The following is a 17,540-nucleotide window of genomic DNA, read 5'->3' as shown; positions in this document are numbered from 1 at the left end:
AATTAGGACAGGGTGGGAAAAGAGGAAAAGTGAAAACGTGTCTCAGAGAGCATACCATCGGAGCGGACCCCCGGCCTGCCCCGTTCTCCTCCAATCTCTCCATCCATGCCGGTTGCTCTGTCTCCCATCTGTTTTGTTTTCTGGAGACACAGGCTGCAGGCCGGCGGCGACTAAATAAGAGGAAGAGGAGTGTTGTGTGTGTGTGTGTGTGTGTGTGTGTGTGTGTGGTCTCCATTGGGTGGCTTTCTGCAGTCAGGCGGAGCAGAGACCAACAGATTAACACACACACTGACATTCTGGTATCATCTTTGATCTCTCAGGAGCTTTTGTTTGAGTTATTCTAACATAGAACTGGTGCAGAGAGAAAAAAAAATAGAGTTTCTTGGCATCTTTATTCAGTCAGATAGATTTTTTTGTGACCAAATCTGCACACCTGCCACCGCTCCATCCAACCAGCTTCCATAATTCAGTTCACCAGATCCAACCATTTCAGACACTGGGTGCTCCACCTGCTGTGTTGTCAGTTTGCATCTTTGATAGAGATTTGATAGCCTGCATACTTCACTCACTTCTCTGATAACATCAATATTTATGACATAAGTGACAAACGTAACACCTAAGATGACAAAATGTAACTTATTTTTCAGCATATCTAACAATAGTTTTAATACATGTAATAAGTGAGCAACAAAAATTTTCCTCATTAACAAAATTTAGCTATTTTAAATAATCACTAATTCTGGCATCTGAGGCACTTTTTTAATTTATATTTATTTTTTTAATTGTTGAGTTTCCTGAACCCTGTGATTATTTTTCCATGACTTTGTTTTACCTATACTGTACATGTAGCCTGATTTTTTTAATGGCCATCAGCTCTTAGATGGTGTTTATAATCCAATCAAATTTTCTCCCATAAGCATGCAAAGCTTGTTTAACTTTACTCTGACTGAACTGAAACTATGAGCTGACAGTGGGACTATTCCTATTGTAAGGTATGGTAGAGGATCTGTCATAATTTGGGTATTTTGGGGGGGGTTTAATCTTTCACATAAACTTTTAGTTGAATCCCATTAGGATTTCCAAAATGATTTTGCAAGGCTCTCCAAAGATATATATATATATTAAAAAAAACAAATGTATGAACAGTGGTCCTGAGACCAGTTAAATAATAGTTGATTAGAACCCAAATATTACATGACTTTCAGATAAATACAAGTATCTGCTATAAGAAACATGTTGCAGTTTTCTAGAACCAACATTTTATTTGTATTTTTATGTTTTAAAATTAAGAAGAAAAAAAAAGCTTTTGTAGAAAGAGGAAATGTAGATTTTTTGGATGTTGATATCTATTGAAAATTATTTAAACCAAACACATGGAAATTTGAAACTTTACTGCTTGTAACGTTTTTGTGGCGTTTATCTCCTGTAAAGGAGATGTTGGATCTCAAAGACACAACTTGTACAACTGAATGTTTTTGAAAAAAAAGAAAAAACCTTAAAAAATACTTTTTTGAAAATAGTTAAAAAAAAATAAAATTAATAATAATAACACTAATAAACATTGTAGAAAGCCTTCTCAGAAAGGTTGACACTGTTCCATTAGCAAAGGGTTGGTGCAGTGCCGCAAATACCAAAGTTAAGCTCAGTATGGTGCACCAGAAATTGTGCCTTAAGTGGTTAAGTGTTGTTATAATTATCTCTTAATCTATAAATATTTCTTCCCCATGAATAAATCTGGCCTGATGAAAAACTGAGTTTCCAAAAACGTTTGAATGTCCTAAAATGATAGATGAATTACTTTGTGGTCATCTGGTCTCTCTAAACATTCAGTAAAAACCACATCCGATAGGATTCATCCATATATTAGAATCATGTTTTTTTCATTTAACATGAGGCAGGCTGAGATAAAACATCAATCCCTTCCTGTGAAATAAATTAAAGGCTGATGAGGATCTCAGCTTTGGTAAATAATGTTGAATAACATCATAAAAATCTAAAGAAGCTCTGAGATATGCGTGAAGGCTCCCTTTATATCCAGCTTAGTCATTCCCCTGTTTTCCTATATAGTTAATATAGCTCATTTTTGTTACTCAAAACATTCATCCTGTCATACTCAAAATAAAAAGTCCAAATTTAATTACAATAGGGTGGCATATTTACAGATATTTATTTCGAATTAGAAAAATACGAAAAATGACAAACATCAGAGATTTTAGAGCAGTAAAACGTCCCTTTTTATTGAGTTAAAGTTCACATAATCAAATAAAGCTAACTGTAATATGAGCAGTATGTGAAATCCTGTATAAACGTTTCAGTTATCTACTTTGTTCTTCACACTTTCTTTATTGAATAGGATTTCTGAACATATATATTGGAGATTATTGCAAAAAAAATATTGGTCACCACATTTTTCTAGAGTCTATCAACAGATTATTGTTTGTTTAGATTTTTTAGATAATTTTTTTGGCCTCGTTGTCTTGTTAACACAATTTGGTTAAGGAATATACATGAGTCAGCCATGCATATCATGCATTGCTTGAAAAGATGACAGTCCATAAAAAAAAAGTTGGATCAGAAGAATAAAAAATGCAGTTGCATCCCTAATTAAGACCTAAAACATAAGTGATGAACCAGTTTGATTTCTGCACAATGCAACTAAACTATACCCAGCTGTAATGAGGAACTGGGATCCTTGAGAAAACCTGGAAAATTATTGACCTTACAGGTTCCAAGAGCATCTGGTTCCCTAAAATCAAAATATAAAGACACACTGAGACCTGTGCACATCACTGCATGCTGCACTTTTTAATTCATTCCCCCAGTAGCTTAAGATACTATATAAACCTGCAGCCTAGACCATTAGTGGAATTAGTGAGAGACCAGTAGTCTATTGGAGGGTAAAACCAGTTGAAACTGGTCTGGTGTCTACACGGTGGCCCAAGACGAACACACTACAGAGCAAGTAACAACATCCTCAACGATCGGGCCTTATCACGCCGCCATCTGTCTTCACTGAGGGTGTGTAATGTGCATGTATGTACGTGTGTTGAGGCATTTTGTCATCGCCTAAAAACTGACTACAGAAGCTTTACAAAAAAAATCATGAAAATACTGGCCAGCAAGGCGGCAGATATAATTGGCATGTCTGAACACACACACACAAACAATGATCCTAAACAGCCCCATTATAGTCCCATAATATAAACCCACCCTGGCTGCATGCCTACAAAAAGCCTCCACACGGATCAACAGCAGCACAGTTTGCAGAGCTGCAGCCCAGATCTTTGAGAAGACAAACCCAGTGAGAATATTCAAGGTGAGCACCAGGTAACAGAATCATTTGGCTTATTATAATAAACCCTTTAACTTTGCATTGCTTTATATTTCTCCACCCAGATGCTCTGCTCCAGATGTGCGCTTCCACTGCTTGCTCTATACATCCTCTTAGAGCAGATATCTGCAGCTGTTATACAGAAAAAGAACAAAAGGGTAAGGTTTCCCCCTCAGTCATATGGTTTAACATTCACTCTTGAACAGCTGTAAGGATTTAGTTAACTTTATGCAATCTTGGTCTCTGATCCCAGGAGGTCATCTGGCCAGACCACGATGTCTTTTCCCACCTCTCAGATCCCTCTGACACAGGAGACCTGTCTGTGGGCGATGCAGGCGACATACGGAGGGGTGTGGAGGATAACTCAGAGGCCACTGTGCTGCCTGTTTCCACTCAGAACCAGAACCTGCCTAACCGTAAAGCCAACGATAAGAGGTAAGGATGCATGAAATGCCACTAAACAGAGTGCAAGACTGATGAGAGAAAGTTAGGATAAACATGTTCTATAAACACCCTTACAGCAACATTTTCTTTTAAATCGTGTTTGTGTAAAAATGTTTAAATCTTTTACGATTAATGTATGGTTTGGTTCATATCAATGACATTATGCATTTAAACTAACTACAGTTGACCATGAGTGGAGATGAATTTAACTTACCGTAATGTTCTGGGTATCCGTAGGAGGAAAGTGGCTCCTCTGGACTCCATCGGCCGTTTTCAGATACCGGGTTCCCGAAAACGAAAGGTAAGAAACAGGATCTTTACGAGTTCTGCAGGATTTCTGGTTTTGCCCAAAGAAACCTTGGTAAAGAGCTTTAAACTAAGCTGTTCACAAGACGTGATGGCTCTCTGGGGGCCAATGTTTGCCTTTCTATCCTCTCTGTATGGATTAGAAACATGACTTCATCCAGATCCTGAATGAGATCTGATTGTAGATATGGAGATAAAAGCCATTTTGAGCTTGCATTTATATCATAGGGGAAACTTTAGCATCGAGTTCATGAACTCTTCTTTGTAGATTTTATTGGCGATCTACTGAATGTGTTTTTTTTTTTTAATTCACGCAAATAAAGAAATTCATGTTTGGTCACAGTTCAGCTCCCAAAACACCTTCCTGTACTGCAGGATTTTGTTTTCTGGCGCTGGGATTATTGGCTGAGTTAAGTTTGTTGCTTAAGGAATTTCACTTAATTAGGAGATTGATTCAGTAAAACAATTGTAAGGCTTTTAACATCTCTTTACCAAGGTTGGACCAGTAAATGATCAGTAACAGACGTTTAAATAACTTTGGCTTGATTTTCCAAATTCAAGTTATTTCTACTAAAAGAAGAAAATAATCTGTTTTCCTCAGGAAAAGAAAAACGTCTACGGAGAAAACTGAACAACCTCCGACTCTCATCAAGGTTTTTTTTTTTTCCCCAATGCAAACATTTATATTTATTCAACCATTTGTATTTAATTCACCACCTGAGAGGGATTCTTTACAGATGGCTCCCTCTAGTGGTAGATGACAAACATAACAGTTTTGTTGTGTGCCTTGACTTCTAAAATAAACACTTTCAATCTTGTGTGCTTTCTTATCAATAATCAAACAACCCAGTACAATCTCAAGTTTTTTTTTTTGGTTTGTTTTATTACTCGAGCTACAGTTAAAGAAACAATATCAGACTGCAGAAAATATAGACTTTGCTTGGGTATTCTCTCTTTTCACTTTCACATATTTACAAGTCAAAGAACTGGATATGTACACAGAACGGAAGTTGTACAGAGTGCAACTACTCGTGGAGACTTGTTAAGACTCTCCCAACAACTTAACACGGTAAAAAAAATATATATATATGCCACAACCTACGCAGCCTCAAGGTATGCTTTTGTACACAACTTTGTTCTCAAGGCGAGACGCTCTTCTCCTGAAGTGGGCACGATTCTAACCCCACTAGCTAGGAAGAAAATAAAAAGGCGAGGAATAAACTGTTATGTGAAAAAAAAAATCTTTTTTTTTTTTACAGCCATTCATAGACAAGCCTTGGGTCACCTTGACAACGCAAGGAGCCGTAACCAGTCACCTTACAGCAATAACAAACCCAAACTTATACAGAGGAAGTAACAAGAAAATGAAAATGTATAAAAAAAAAAAGAATCAAACCAAGCAAAACATCCAAATTCAACAGCTTTCCTCTGTAGACGCCATTCATAGCAACTCTGCTAGTAATGTTTGATTAACAGGCCAACCAAAGACATTCGATTATCTCATGTGTACAGTGGAAATGTATTTAGGTTTACATTTTTTTCTTAATTCAACTTCTGGGAAGAAAAACACTTAAAAAATATACATATGTGCAACACATCTGAGATGAGTTCGCTAATTTCAATAAATTAATCAACTCTTGCTTGAGAGGAGCGAGAACTTTATCTTTTTTTTCCTTTAACTCTGACCATCACTGATAGAAATAAAACCCTCCTAAAGTAAGTATCCATTGAAATAAAAAGAGCTGCCCGTCAAGCATCATAACATTTAAGCAAATAATTGGAGTGACGATTTTCTTTTTTAGCTATACAAGTTATACTTCTATTTTTTAAGGTGATTGATTATCCGTCTATCTTTGACTGGCAATGGTTTTTAGGTAGAAATGTATGAATCAATAAGAAACCCGGTAAAAAAAAAAAAAAAAAGAAAGAAAACGTAAAAAGCCAATTAGGGGAATTTATAAGCAACCAATGAGGGATTCTGTCACAGTCTTCCCCTTCTTCAGAATCCATAAAGAAATAAAAAAGAATGCAAGGGATAAATATGGTTTTCGATTGTCAAAATAATTTGTGCAACTGCTGAGTTAGTTGCTGTCCCGGTGAGAATTTAGGCTGTTTTGGCTGTAGGCATCAGAGTAAGGGAGCTGGTCAGAGGGAGGCAGAAACAGTCCTCCAACAGTTTAAGTGTCCTTTTTGCTTCCCGACCGCCTCAAGTCTCTGCATTTCTGACAGTAAAAGATGTCGGGAACATTGGACTTTTTGATCTTTGCGCACGACAGGTGCACCCATATTCCGCACTGGTTGCACTCGATCATGGGACGTCCGGCGAACGGCTTCCCACAGTAACAGGTGATCAGGTCCCATGAGTCGTCCCCTGCGACGGATGAAGAGATTTAAGGCGTTAAATGTTGAACTAATCATGTAAATATAAATACATGGATCAAAGTAGAAAAAGGGGGATTGTGTCGTACCTGACTCCACCATGATATCTTCATCTGCGATCCAGGTTTCGCCCTCGCTGGAGCTCATTTCCGCTTCCCTGATGGATTCATCTGCCTTCCCCAAGCCGTGGCTGCTGGAGGTGGAGCCCCCGTGCGACGCCAGCTCCTCCCTCACGGGCCGCGCCTCGGCGTGTGAGTTCCGCGTCTCGGAGTCTGTCTCGCTCTGAGCAGCTGAGCTCTTCAACTTCTTGGCTTTGGGCTGTTTGGAGGAGTTCTTGCTTCGCTTAATGCGAGCCCTTTTCTCGCCCTCGCTGCTCCCGCTGTCCGGCGCCGTGGTCGAGCCCAGAGAGAGCTTTTTCAGTTTTTTGTCTTTTTTGCGCTCAGCTTTTGTGCTTGCCTGGCTGTCGTACAGAGAGTCTTTCAGGCGCATCTTGTCCAGCAGGGTGCTGTCAGAGTGCATGCGTCGAATGTTTTTGCCCTTATTTGCCCGAGCTTTGCGCACAAATGTGTGGATGGTGTGAATGTCAGAGCTCCCATCCGTCCAAGTGTTGCTTATGGAGCTGCTGCCCCCGACGCCTGCATCTGCTGATAGTCCTGAACTATGGGCAGAGCTGGAGGATGTTGGAGACCAGGAACTTTCCTGCAGATCAAACGTAGCCAGTAAATTTCCATATCTTACAAACAGGAAGCACTAAACCTATGTTTAATTGTTAAGGTCGACCTTTATATTATAAAAAAAAAAATAAAAAAATCCAGGCATTATTTTATTCTAAAACCCCTTAATTTTAGGTTAGACTGTCCAGTTTTCTGCTCGTCATAAACAGAGCAGGGTTTCTTTATATTTTCCCACTACAACATTAGATATTTCAGACTTAAACAGCAATCTAGACATTAATATCAAACGATCGTTTCACTTATTTTATGCAACACCTAGGGTTTCATTAGACTCTCCAATACTGGGAAGGTTTATCCATTTGTTTGGAATTTCAAACCAAACGGGACTTAAGCTACGTGGTTCCGATTCAAAACCATAATCCAAGTCATTCTAGAGGTTAAAGGAAGACATTTTGTGATTTAAGTATAAAATCAGTTCCCAAACTTAGACCGTAGGGATCATTCGTGGCTTATTAAACGTCGACACTTTCAGTCATCAGAACATTTTAAACAGTTTTCAAAATGTTAAAACTTCTTGGCCTTTTGAAGAGCATGTTAAGAAACTAAAAGCACCACAACCACAATGCAATAAATCTGATTTTAAGATGCTGCGATTTAAAAAAAGAAAAATATTTACCCAGGGCAGCTTTGTCTGCCCCATCCTCAGTCATATATTACTTATGGCTTTACTGCAAATGAAAACGTTTAATAATGATATAAGACTTCTTATTTTCTAATTGGTTTACAAATGGTTTATAGTTGAGCTTTTACAGTCCAAGATAGTTCTGTCCAATTGCACAATTTGGAAGCCAATACGCATGGTGTTTGGAGACTTTTCTAGCTGAAAACCTCCATATTGCTATTAATGTGTTATTACCAGGCCTATGGGTGTCTATTTAAGGCAACTGTATTTGTTGTACCAGAATCATTTATATCTTGATTTCTATTAGACATTGAGAGGTTGTTTTGGATGTGAAAGACAAACCAAATGGTATCAACCTATTCATGTGTGAATATTCTTCATGCATCATCTATTGCTAACATCCTCCTGATCAAATGCTACACAGCTAACACTAACAGTGACAGTCCAGATATAAACAAACAAAAAAAAGCTCACCTCCTTTGGACTGGGGATATAACCAGCATAAGCCAGAACAAAGCTGCAGAACTTGTTGAAGTCCTCCACGGTCCTCTTTTTTCTTTCTGGGGGCTACAGAAAGACAGGCAAGACTGATGTCAGGAAGAAGCGAATCTGCTCTGCATAAACTTTCCCCCAAAGCTAGCAACAAATGAATGACTACAACAGAAAATTGACTCACCAGGGGTTCCGTTTTACACGTCAGAAGCGAATCTGCCGGAGCGAAACAGAAATAATTTCATTTAAAATTGAACCCTTCTAGGCAAATAGATAAATAAAAGGCTACATTTTCTTTACACTATAGGAGCACTGAAAGACAAGTGCAGTAATGTTAGCATTAGCCGGCTAACTAAGGCCAATAACTTAATCGGGATTATTAAGCGCAAGCATGTCGGGCTTTATTTAAAACTCTGACTCCACTGGTATCTTTAAAAAGATGAGAATGGTTGCGAAATAAAACTAGCGAACGATAGCGACATAAAAGACAACGAGGAATAACCGCAACCGGGTTCAGTTTTACACAATCTGAGCGTTTTAAACCGCTTTTTCTCATATCTACACATTCTCATGTACCATATATGAGTTTGCAGAATAAATCAACAGAAAATAGCTTTATACTGCTTAAATGTCACTTGCGTTTTAACTGCAGGTACAGCGACAGATATTTGCAGCTTGCAGATATACCGGTCAATTCAGACAACGGTGCTACTCTTCGTGTCGGACAAATCGGAATTACTTTTCAGACACTTTTGATCCCTTAAAGACGTGGGTAGCGATAACCATCTGCTAATCGGTCACTTGATGTTGGCTTATCTTGAAATGGAAGTTGAAAGGAGAAGCAGGTTGTGGGGCTAACTTGATGCTAGCACGTTGATGCTAACGTTTTATCGGGCGTGTCTGGTTGATCAACGTTTTTTAAAAAGTTAAGACATTCGAGTCAGATGCAACATAATGTATTTTTCCTCCAAACATGTCAACTATTATTTGTTTAACAGCGTGTTCAGATAGTTTTAGAGACGGAGATTTTAGCTAGCTTGTATTTAGCTTTTAGCAATAGAATTCGGCGCGTTAGCCAACTAGCAAGCCGTAGACGAAGCATTTTATTGTAAAACTTCAGCAGGAACATTAAAAATGGCGCATATTTTATAAATATGGCGTTTCAGCAGTAGTTTAACAACTTTAAGTGGATTAGTCGGGAGCAAGCAAAGCTATTAATAAAGCCTGCGCAACTAAAACGTAGCAGTAGCATTAGTCACAACTTACGGGCTTAAAGCCAATACACGGCCACTGACCGTTAAAACCAACGATTTCTATGCTCCAAGTGTTGCTGCATATGCTTTTAAACTAACGTTAACATACATACCTTGGTGGTCAGACATTATGTCGAGCATTGTCGCCTAGCCGACGAGGCCCTGATCCAAGGAGAAGCTGCTTCTCAGCTAGCCGGAGAACAGCAGCCTTCCCCCGGCGTGGTTGCACTTAATCACCGGGTAACTTGCCACTAAAAAGAAAAATCAGCCAACAGCGCTAAGGACTAAAAAAAAAAAAAAAAAAGTATTTCTGAAGTTGGTCCACAGCGGAGCTGAACTTGTGGGTAACCCCGCGATCTTGATCTCGAGACAACGGCTGTCGTCAACCGAGCACCAACAAGCCACTATTTTTTTAAAGTCCAAAAAATAGTAACTCCTCATTCGCCTGGCATACACAGCTCCGCTTCAAGATTCTAAATGTGTTTAAAAAAAAAAAAAAAAGCATCGCTATAGAGGGGAAAACGTATAATCCTTAAATTGGCGCAACTGCTAAATACAAATCCATGGCGAGACGTTTTCAGTTGAAGTTTGTCGATTCTTCTCTGGAGGTACAAACCCACTAGAGTAGACTTTGGGCTTTATTGCGCGCGTCGGCAAACCCATCGAAGAGGGAGGGATAACATTAGACAGGATCGCCCGAGACAACACAGCGGGGAGGAGATTGCTTAGCTCTGATTGGATACTAAGGTTACAATGCGTTAGCTGATTGGTCGTCTGTTTATGAAGGGGGCGGGACCTGTCCAGTGAAAGGGGTTCAAGCTGATGTTGGGTAACGTAGTCTGGACTGCAAGGTTTGTTCAGTGTTAGTGGCCGCTAATGAACTTCATTACCCATAAACCCAAGGTGGCAGGAAACATGAAATATGACGTTTAGCTTGGACAACCCAAACACGCTAACCAAGCAAATATGCAGATAAAAGTAAGCCTTATAATTAGAAATACTACTTTTCGGCTAATTTTAATTTAACATTGGTATCAATCCGAGGTGCTGTTCGTGTAGTTAATTCAAAAAAATTTTTTCTCTTTTGTTCGTTGCTTTAACGTGCTATTATAGCATGCTAAGTAGCCCCAGCTACTTATGTACTGAAGTCAACCATGTTGCCTGGATTACTGCAAGGCATTGAGACTGGAGGGCTTCTTATAATACAAGGTAAAAAAAAAAAAAAAAAACTTCTCTCGTTGTGGCAAAAAAAATAACACACCAACGGTTTAAGATGACCAAATGTATGTTTACCTCCACCATCAACAGACTCCAGTAATTACTCAGGACGAGACCTTCTGAAGAGCTTCATCACTGCTGCCTTAAACAGGTATAATGCTGTGCTCACAGGAACATTTGATGAACATATGTGTATTTAACATGCATGTTTGCATTATCTCATAAAATGACTTGTTTATTTTCTTAACTCTCAGTTTTTCTGTTGTTTTTATAGACTTTTTCTAAGGTCCAACTTGTGTGACCACTTCTGCTATAACATTTGGCTGCTGTAACACCACAATTTCCCTGTTGTTGGACAATAAAGGGATTTTCTTTTCTAAGTTAAAAGCCAAAGATCTAGAGTTTTTGCAGCTTATAAATCTGGCAAGACATCTGATATGCATTTATTTAAACTGTCTGGATTAAATAATTTTCTTCAGGGGTCAAGTTGGGTCCATTTCAGAAGATTAAATGTCCATTTCTGTATTCATATCAAATTCCGTTTTTTCATCTTTGTATAGATCAGTCTCATGTTCAGGAGTCTGATGTCTCGAAACCCAGTCGACCCCTCTAAGAAAGGAAATTGCTTAAATGGATTTTAAAAAATATGCCAAGAAGCACATCGTCACTAAAACAGATCATCATCTGGAAGATGTCAAAAGAGAAGTACTAATTTAAAGAGTGAAGTAAAATAAATGTTGCCATGAGCTGTAAAGGTTTACTGAGAAAAGCGGCCCTTTGCTCCTAAATAATATCTTTTAACAGAATTTAAATCTTCATCTGGACAAAAAAAAAAGGCTCAGGCGAGTCATATAACTGTAGAAGCAGTCGATATGTGTGGAGCTATCAAGTTGATAGTGCTGGTAGTGACATCAGGTGTAAGTCTGCTGGTGCATTACAGAGATTGGATGGAATAATGAAGAAGATAAGCTAGCTCAAAAATCTTCTGCTTCATGATAACTCAACTATTAGACAGTTAAACTTTAGCAAGGTTAAGTGTTTAAAAGGAGAAGTAAACAGAAACCCAGATGAAAACTGGCTTAGGAAATAATAAAATAAATCTGTAAATACCCCCGAGGTCTACTGTTTCTTATAAGAGTCAGATCTGTCATAAGCTAAAAGCTTGTTAAGAGCAAAAAAATAGATATATTTTTTTGCTATATATCTAAATATTACTTAAGTGTATTTATAATTTTGAGTCTGACTGTAGAATTATAATCCTGGATACATTTAAGAAAATCCATCATAAAACTTGCTTTTGAAAATTAAAATTAGTATTGAAGTTACATCTAGTATTCACTAAAATCATTAAAAGCCTCAGATTTCAAGTCCCTTGAATGAGTGGGCTTTCTCATGGTACTTTGCTTGACCCATCCAGTGTTTACTTCACTTCTTCCCCATTGACTCGGCACCAGCACCCCCTAAAAAACCCTGCAAGGATAAGCAGATATAGACGATGGATAGATTCGTCTTAGCACTAAAAAAATTAATGTAAACACACTCTTTTTGCATATTTTCTGTCATCAGGGAGGAGGTCGTACATGTCCTTTGTTTTGATGTGAGCGAAGAGGAGCTAAGGGATAGATTGAAACCATTGGACACGCAGAGGTAAATATAACAATATTCCATTTGTTTAAATATTTTTTTTTAAGAAAAAAAAAAATTTTAATGGTTAAAACAGGTTTGTTTTTACAAAAACAAATGTGGTTGTTTTTACCAAATTGTGAAAGTTTCTGCCATTAGGCCTTGATGGTATGTTAAAAGATCGGAGCTTTAAATAAAGTGATAGTAAAAGGGGGCAGGGTGGGTGTAGCATGCAGCAAACCTCCCTGTTGTCATCATGCCTCAATGTTACTTTAAATAAACATAAACAAATTAGGGTTTGCATGTATGGCCGCCATCTGCTCGTCTAAGCCCTGTCACACCTTGGTGATTTAGACAGCGTATGCCTGACGTACCTAAAATCTGGCAAAAACGCTGGCATACATTGGATAAGTTATGGGTAGGTTTTGTATAAGTTATGAGCACGCTGAAGCACAGTATACTACGCTGGGACACGTCCAGGTACTTACTGCAGGTACTTTGAGAAATTTTGAGCATGCTCAAAATTACCCGACATATAACAGCGTATATATGTGGGTTATAAGTTACAGGTAAATTATTTGATTGTTGACATACGTTCAGTGTAAGTTACTCATTGCGGCGTCTAGCTTATCCAAAACCTATAACTGATCGTGCATAACTTATGCGTAATTTATCAAGAACTTCTCTCCAACGCATATCAACGTATGTGACGTGTTCCAGACGACCGCTGAACATTTTTCTAACTTACAGCTACTGTATAATGGTGTATTGACAGCATTTTGGTATAAAAGGGGATCACAGGAAGAAACCGTCTGTTCTCCTCCAAACTTCATCCGCACATAGGATGAGCGTTCACGGCCACGACCAACAAACTTCCTAGCAGACTTGACGTTGAATCTGCTGTGACTTTTTTTTTTTTTTTTTTGGGCAGGCGGTAAACAGCAGCTAGGTTAATACCGCGATCAAATAAAACCTTTTTATGCAGGCCGAGCATCTCCGGGCACATTGCTGCTCCCCTCAGGACACAGGCGTGTGCATCATTTCATGGGCATTACGCTGAAGTGCGTTATACATAAGTTAGGCTGTCGTTGGACATCAGTTCTTGACTCGTTGTGAATGCTCTATGTATATGTCCAAATTTGAAAAAATACAGAGAAAGTTCAGCGTATGCCTGACGTCCCTGAGTCTTCTAAAACACCAGCAATTGCTGAACTTTGTTTGAATTTTTTTTTCAATTTAAAGTCAAGGTGTAAAGGGGGCTTTAGGTGGTTTAGATTTTGGTAATATGATTCATTTCTAGGCTTGCTGTTTGCAGTACTCAATATGAATTTAGCTTCAAGTTGTGTTTCTTTAATAATAAATGGTCAAAAACATAATTTTTTTTGGTTTTGATTATGTCTTTTTTTAAGCTGTAAATCTCTCAATAGCTTGCTGCTAAAAACACCTTAATTTCCCAGCTGTGTGACATAAAAAGGATTATTATGATATGTTATTTTTCTGTATGATATAGGATAGGGTTACTATTATAGTAAAACTTAAATAAGGTTGAAATTAAATCAGTTTTTATAAATGTATTCACTGCCTTGCAAAAGTGTTCACATCTCGATCTGTTTGAAATGTGCGTGTGTGTATGTATCTACATATATACATAAATATTTTATCTTTGTCAAATATTTCTACATATATAAATGTGTGTACCGTATATTAAGGCTAACAATTAATCGGATTAGTCCTGATTGACTATTATATTATATAATATGCTCTATCCAGAACTCCTCAAACGGAAAAGTTTAATTTTCAACAGGTTTGATTTCTTAAAAAGTCTTCTTTAAGGAACCTTTTGCTATTCAATTTTAATCAAATAATTGAAAAAAAAAATCTTCAGATTAATGGATTTGCAAAAGAAAAGTGATACACTGTTTTAAAATCTAAAAAGTGTGGTGTGCATTCATATTTAGTCACTTTTACTCTGCTACACCTAAATAAAAACAATCCACCTGTGTGGGACTTTTTCTCAGTACAAATCCGACTGTTTTTGGAAAACTTGAGTTCCATAAATCCTGCCCTCGACCTCAGATGCTCTGCACCTTTTTAGACGAGTCGCTGCTTCAACGCCTGAATCAAATCTCTAAATGATCTAATGGGAAAGCAATCAAGTTCTCTAGACTCACGCTGATCTAAATGATCTAAATATTTGACTCGGGTATGTGAAAGCAGAGACGACTCTAGAAATTGAGAGCTGAAATTGAGAAACCCTGCTTTAGAAATTTACCCAAACCATGTTCCCCATTCAGTTGGAACACCAACAAAACTAAAAACTTGTAGGGATACTTCTCAAAAGATTCCATTAGTAATTTATAAAGTGCTCAGGAGCTAACAAATGCTTGCCTCAAATATTTATTTGTAAAAACGTTTTAAAAACTATCATCTGTTAAGTCTGTTTTTACAGCATGACACAGTGGAAACCTTTTAAGGCTTAGAAAATAAATTTTCATTCACCTAAATTTCAGGTTGCATATTCACGATGCTTATTCGGACCCTCTGGGATGGACCGCTCACCCAGCTTTTACAGTTCAACAGTTCAATTCCAAGGATCTCACAGACTTGATTAGACAAACCTCACAGCAGAGGCCAGCTACGCTCGTCATCGACTCTTTGTCGTGGATATTGAGGCATGCGACTGCTCCTGCTGTCTGCAGGACACTTCAGCAACTCAGAAAAGGTGATACCTTTAATTTTTAGATTTTTTGACAATAACCATTTCAGCTATTTGGAGCTTTAAGGTGATTAAAACAAAAGAACTTCTTCCACTGATGTATTATTCTCTGTTTTCATCAGGGGGAGCTGTGAGAGCTATTATCGGCCTGCTCCATACAGATATGCATCAGAGGGGCACTGTGGGGAGCGTCTGCCACTTGGCAACTTCTCTCATCTCTGTGGCACCTGGAGTGAAGGGAAATGAAGCAGTGGCAAGAATAACAAAGCGCTCCAAATCAGGGAAAGTTATGCAAGATGTAAGGATATTTTCTAGGTAGTCTACTTTATTAGGCTAATACTCTGCTGTAAAGTTACTGACCGTCTCTGTTTTACCCCCAGGAGGAGATTTTTTGCATCACAGAGGACCTCGCAGTCACGGTTCTGAGCACGTCCTGTCATCCTGAACCGAAGCCGACTAACACAGAGGAAGAGCAGGTGCTGATAAACTCATCCTAAATAGAGTCAGGTGAACACATACATGACAGGTGCTGAAACCGATCCTCCTTGTGTGTCAACAGGCGGACCCAACAGCTAACTTGACCTTTAACCTCCGACTGTCTGATTCAGAGTTAGAGGCCAAGCAGAAACTCACACTTCCTTTCGTCTTCAGCAAAGAGAAGTTAGTCTATTCGATGAGTTTATTTGTCTTTATTTTTCAGATCAAATGTATATGTATGAATTTAAAAAAATTATTCCTTTCTTTTAATGGTGCAGGAAAACAGCTCTGCTCCATCCAGGTCCAGGTTCTGGGCGAATTCTGTATGAGCCTGATGCAAATGATGATTACGACCAGGAGGACCCCGATGATGATCTTGATATCTAGTGTTCAGGCATGATGGACTGTGCTGCTGAAACTGAAAAACTTTGCAGCTGGGCTGTTGTTTCCTTTGTTTCCGTTTATGTAGTACGGAGAATGTAGGATGCAAAGCCACACAACTTCTAATTTTCTACAACATGTCTTCATTCTTTATGAAATAAAAATAAATAGGTCTCTTTCTTAAATTTGCACTTCATTTTTTATGTTTGGGTTTTCAAAACAATAAAACAACTGATAAAATCTTATGAGTTTTTGATGTATTTTGCTGATCAGTGTTATTTCCCTTCTGACTGGAGTATCCAAAATAAAACAAAAGTATGGGATCATGTCGTTAAGGTTCTGAAAGGAAACAACTGAAATCATGAATCAAAAGGAGCAGAAAGTAGTAAAAACATTATCTGCCCTCATTTTCAATAAAGCATCACTTATTCAACTCAGATAATTACATCCACACCATGTTAACCAATACAAAGAAAACGTTAGCCAATCGACTGATCAAAATTACCTTCAAGTTTCTATTAAACACAGGATAAGTTTCAGGTCGATTTAACTCTCTAATAAGCTTATTCCACAAAACAACAGCTTTAATAGTAATACATCTTTCCATCATCTCTGTTCTGAAGCTGGATTTTTTTGAAAATTTCCATTTTAAGTTATCCTTACTTTCTCTTTTAGAAAATCTGTTTTGATATTGTTTGGTTGGATTTTATGTGCCTTTAAAACATAGAATATCAATTCATTAAGTTTAATGTATTTAACTTAATAAATATCTGATTTGTGCTATAAGTGAAAGTGGATATTTTTTTTATAACTCTTATGGCTCCCTTCTGCAATCAAAAGAGGATTAAAATGTGATTTATAAGCATTACCCCACACTTCAACACAACATGTCAGATGTGGTACAATCAGTGATTTATACAGAATTCATAAGGTTTTTTTGTTTAGGAATTCCTTTATCCTGCTTAAAAGAGCAATCGTTTTTTATTTTAAGTTTTGTATGATCAATGTAAAGTTTCCATGTCAATTGTTCATAAATTAGATCACCAAGAAACTTGATTGTGTAATTGTATGAAAATATCAATCTTGTAAGTCTTTACAGATTCTCGAATTATTATATTCAGTAGTAGTGGGCTTTCACCAGTCCTTTCAAAAACACATATGCTTTTGCTCTGGCTGCAAGATCAATAGCCTCCTTTTACTCTAACCTGAAAATATGATGTACATTAAACTTGAATCAATTATTTTGATAAATTTACAGCAAATAGAATGTACAATTAGTGTGTTTATTATTATTTCAATTTGATTTGTGAACTAATATTGACTTTAAATTCAAAAATTGTTTTCAATCATAACAAACCTGCATATTAATTCAATGAAGTCCTAAGATCAATTAAGAAAAATATGAATTAGATGTTAATTTAAATAAATTCATAAATAAGCCAAACAATAGTTCACATTTTCCACAAAACCTGATTTTTTTTTTTTTTTTTTTATTAAGGGTTCACGTCAAATCTATGGAAGAGGATTAGAGCCACTGAAAAAAAAAGTTAACGGATTTTTAAAT

General features: G+C 37.5%; 2 protein-coding genes and 1 long non-coding RNA gene across 4 annotated transcripts; 2 read left to right on the top strand and 1 right to left on the bottom strand.

Moving 5' to 3' along the window:
* The first annotated feature begins 2,622 nt into the window (after positions 1-2,622).
* On the top strand, positions 2,623-3,767 carry LOC107087760. Its single transcript, XR_001481352.1, has 3 exons — positions 2,623-3,316; positions 3,397-3,489; positions 3,585-3,767. It is a non-coding gene; the product is annotated as an uncharacterized LOC107087760 (long non-coding RNA).
* Positions 3,768-6,131: 2,364 nt separating this feature from the next.
* Positions 6,132-10,216, bottom strand: phf23 (PHD finger protein 23). Its single transcript, XM_015379521.1, has 5 exons — positions 9,675-10,216; positions 8,493-8,524; positions 8,291-8,383; positions 6,550-7,159; positions 6,132-6,452 (listed from the first exon to the last, which is right to left on the bottom strand). The coding sequence occupies exons 1-5, from the start codon at positions 9,700-9,702 to the stop codon at positions 6,259-6,261; spliced, it is 957 nt and encodes a 318-aa protein (XP_015235007.1). The 5' UTR covers positions 9,703-10,216; the 3' UTR covers positions 6,132-6,258.
* Positions 10,217-10,397: 181 nt separating this feature from the next.
* elp5 (elongator acetyltransferase complex subunit 5) lies at positions 10,398-16,217 on the top strand. 2 transcript variants are annotated; one of them, XM_015379523.1, is made up of 9 exons: positions 10,398-10,539; positions 10,675-10,770; positions 10,870-10,930; positions 12,346-12,426; positions 14,913-15,124; positions 15,241-15,416; positions 15,499-15,594; positions 15,678-15,778; positions 15,874-16,217. In XM_015379523.1, exons 2-9 carry the CDS (start codon positions 10,716-10,718, stop codon positions 15,980-15,982), a joined length of 891 nt encoding a protein of 296 aa, XP_015235009.1. In that variant the 5' UTR covers positions 10,398-10,539; positions 10,675-10,715; the 3' UTR covers positions 15,983-16,217. The 2 variants fall into 2 exon arrangements, with proteins under 2 accessions (XP_015235009.1, XP_015235008.1); XM_015379522.1 differs by lacking the exon at positions 10,398-10,539 and having other exon boundaries at positions 10,546-10,770.
* The last annotated feature ends 1,323 nt before the right edge of the window (positions 16,218-17,540 follow it).

This window comes from Cyprinodon variegatus, unplaced genomic scaffold (assembly GCF_000732505.1).
Source record: "Cyprinodon variegatus isolate N-32 unplaced genomic scaffold, C_variegatus-1.0 Scaffold193, whole genome shotgun sequence".
Classification (NCBI taxonomy): Eukaryota; Metazoa; Chordata; class Actinopteri; order Cyprinodontiformes; family Cyprinodontidae; genus Cyprinodon; species Cyprinodon variegatus.
This window is presented reverse-complemented; position numbering and strand designations above follow the sequence as displayed.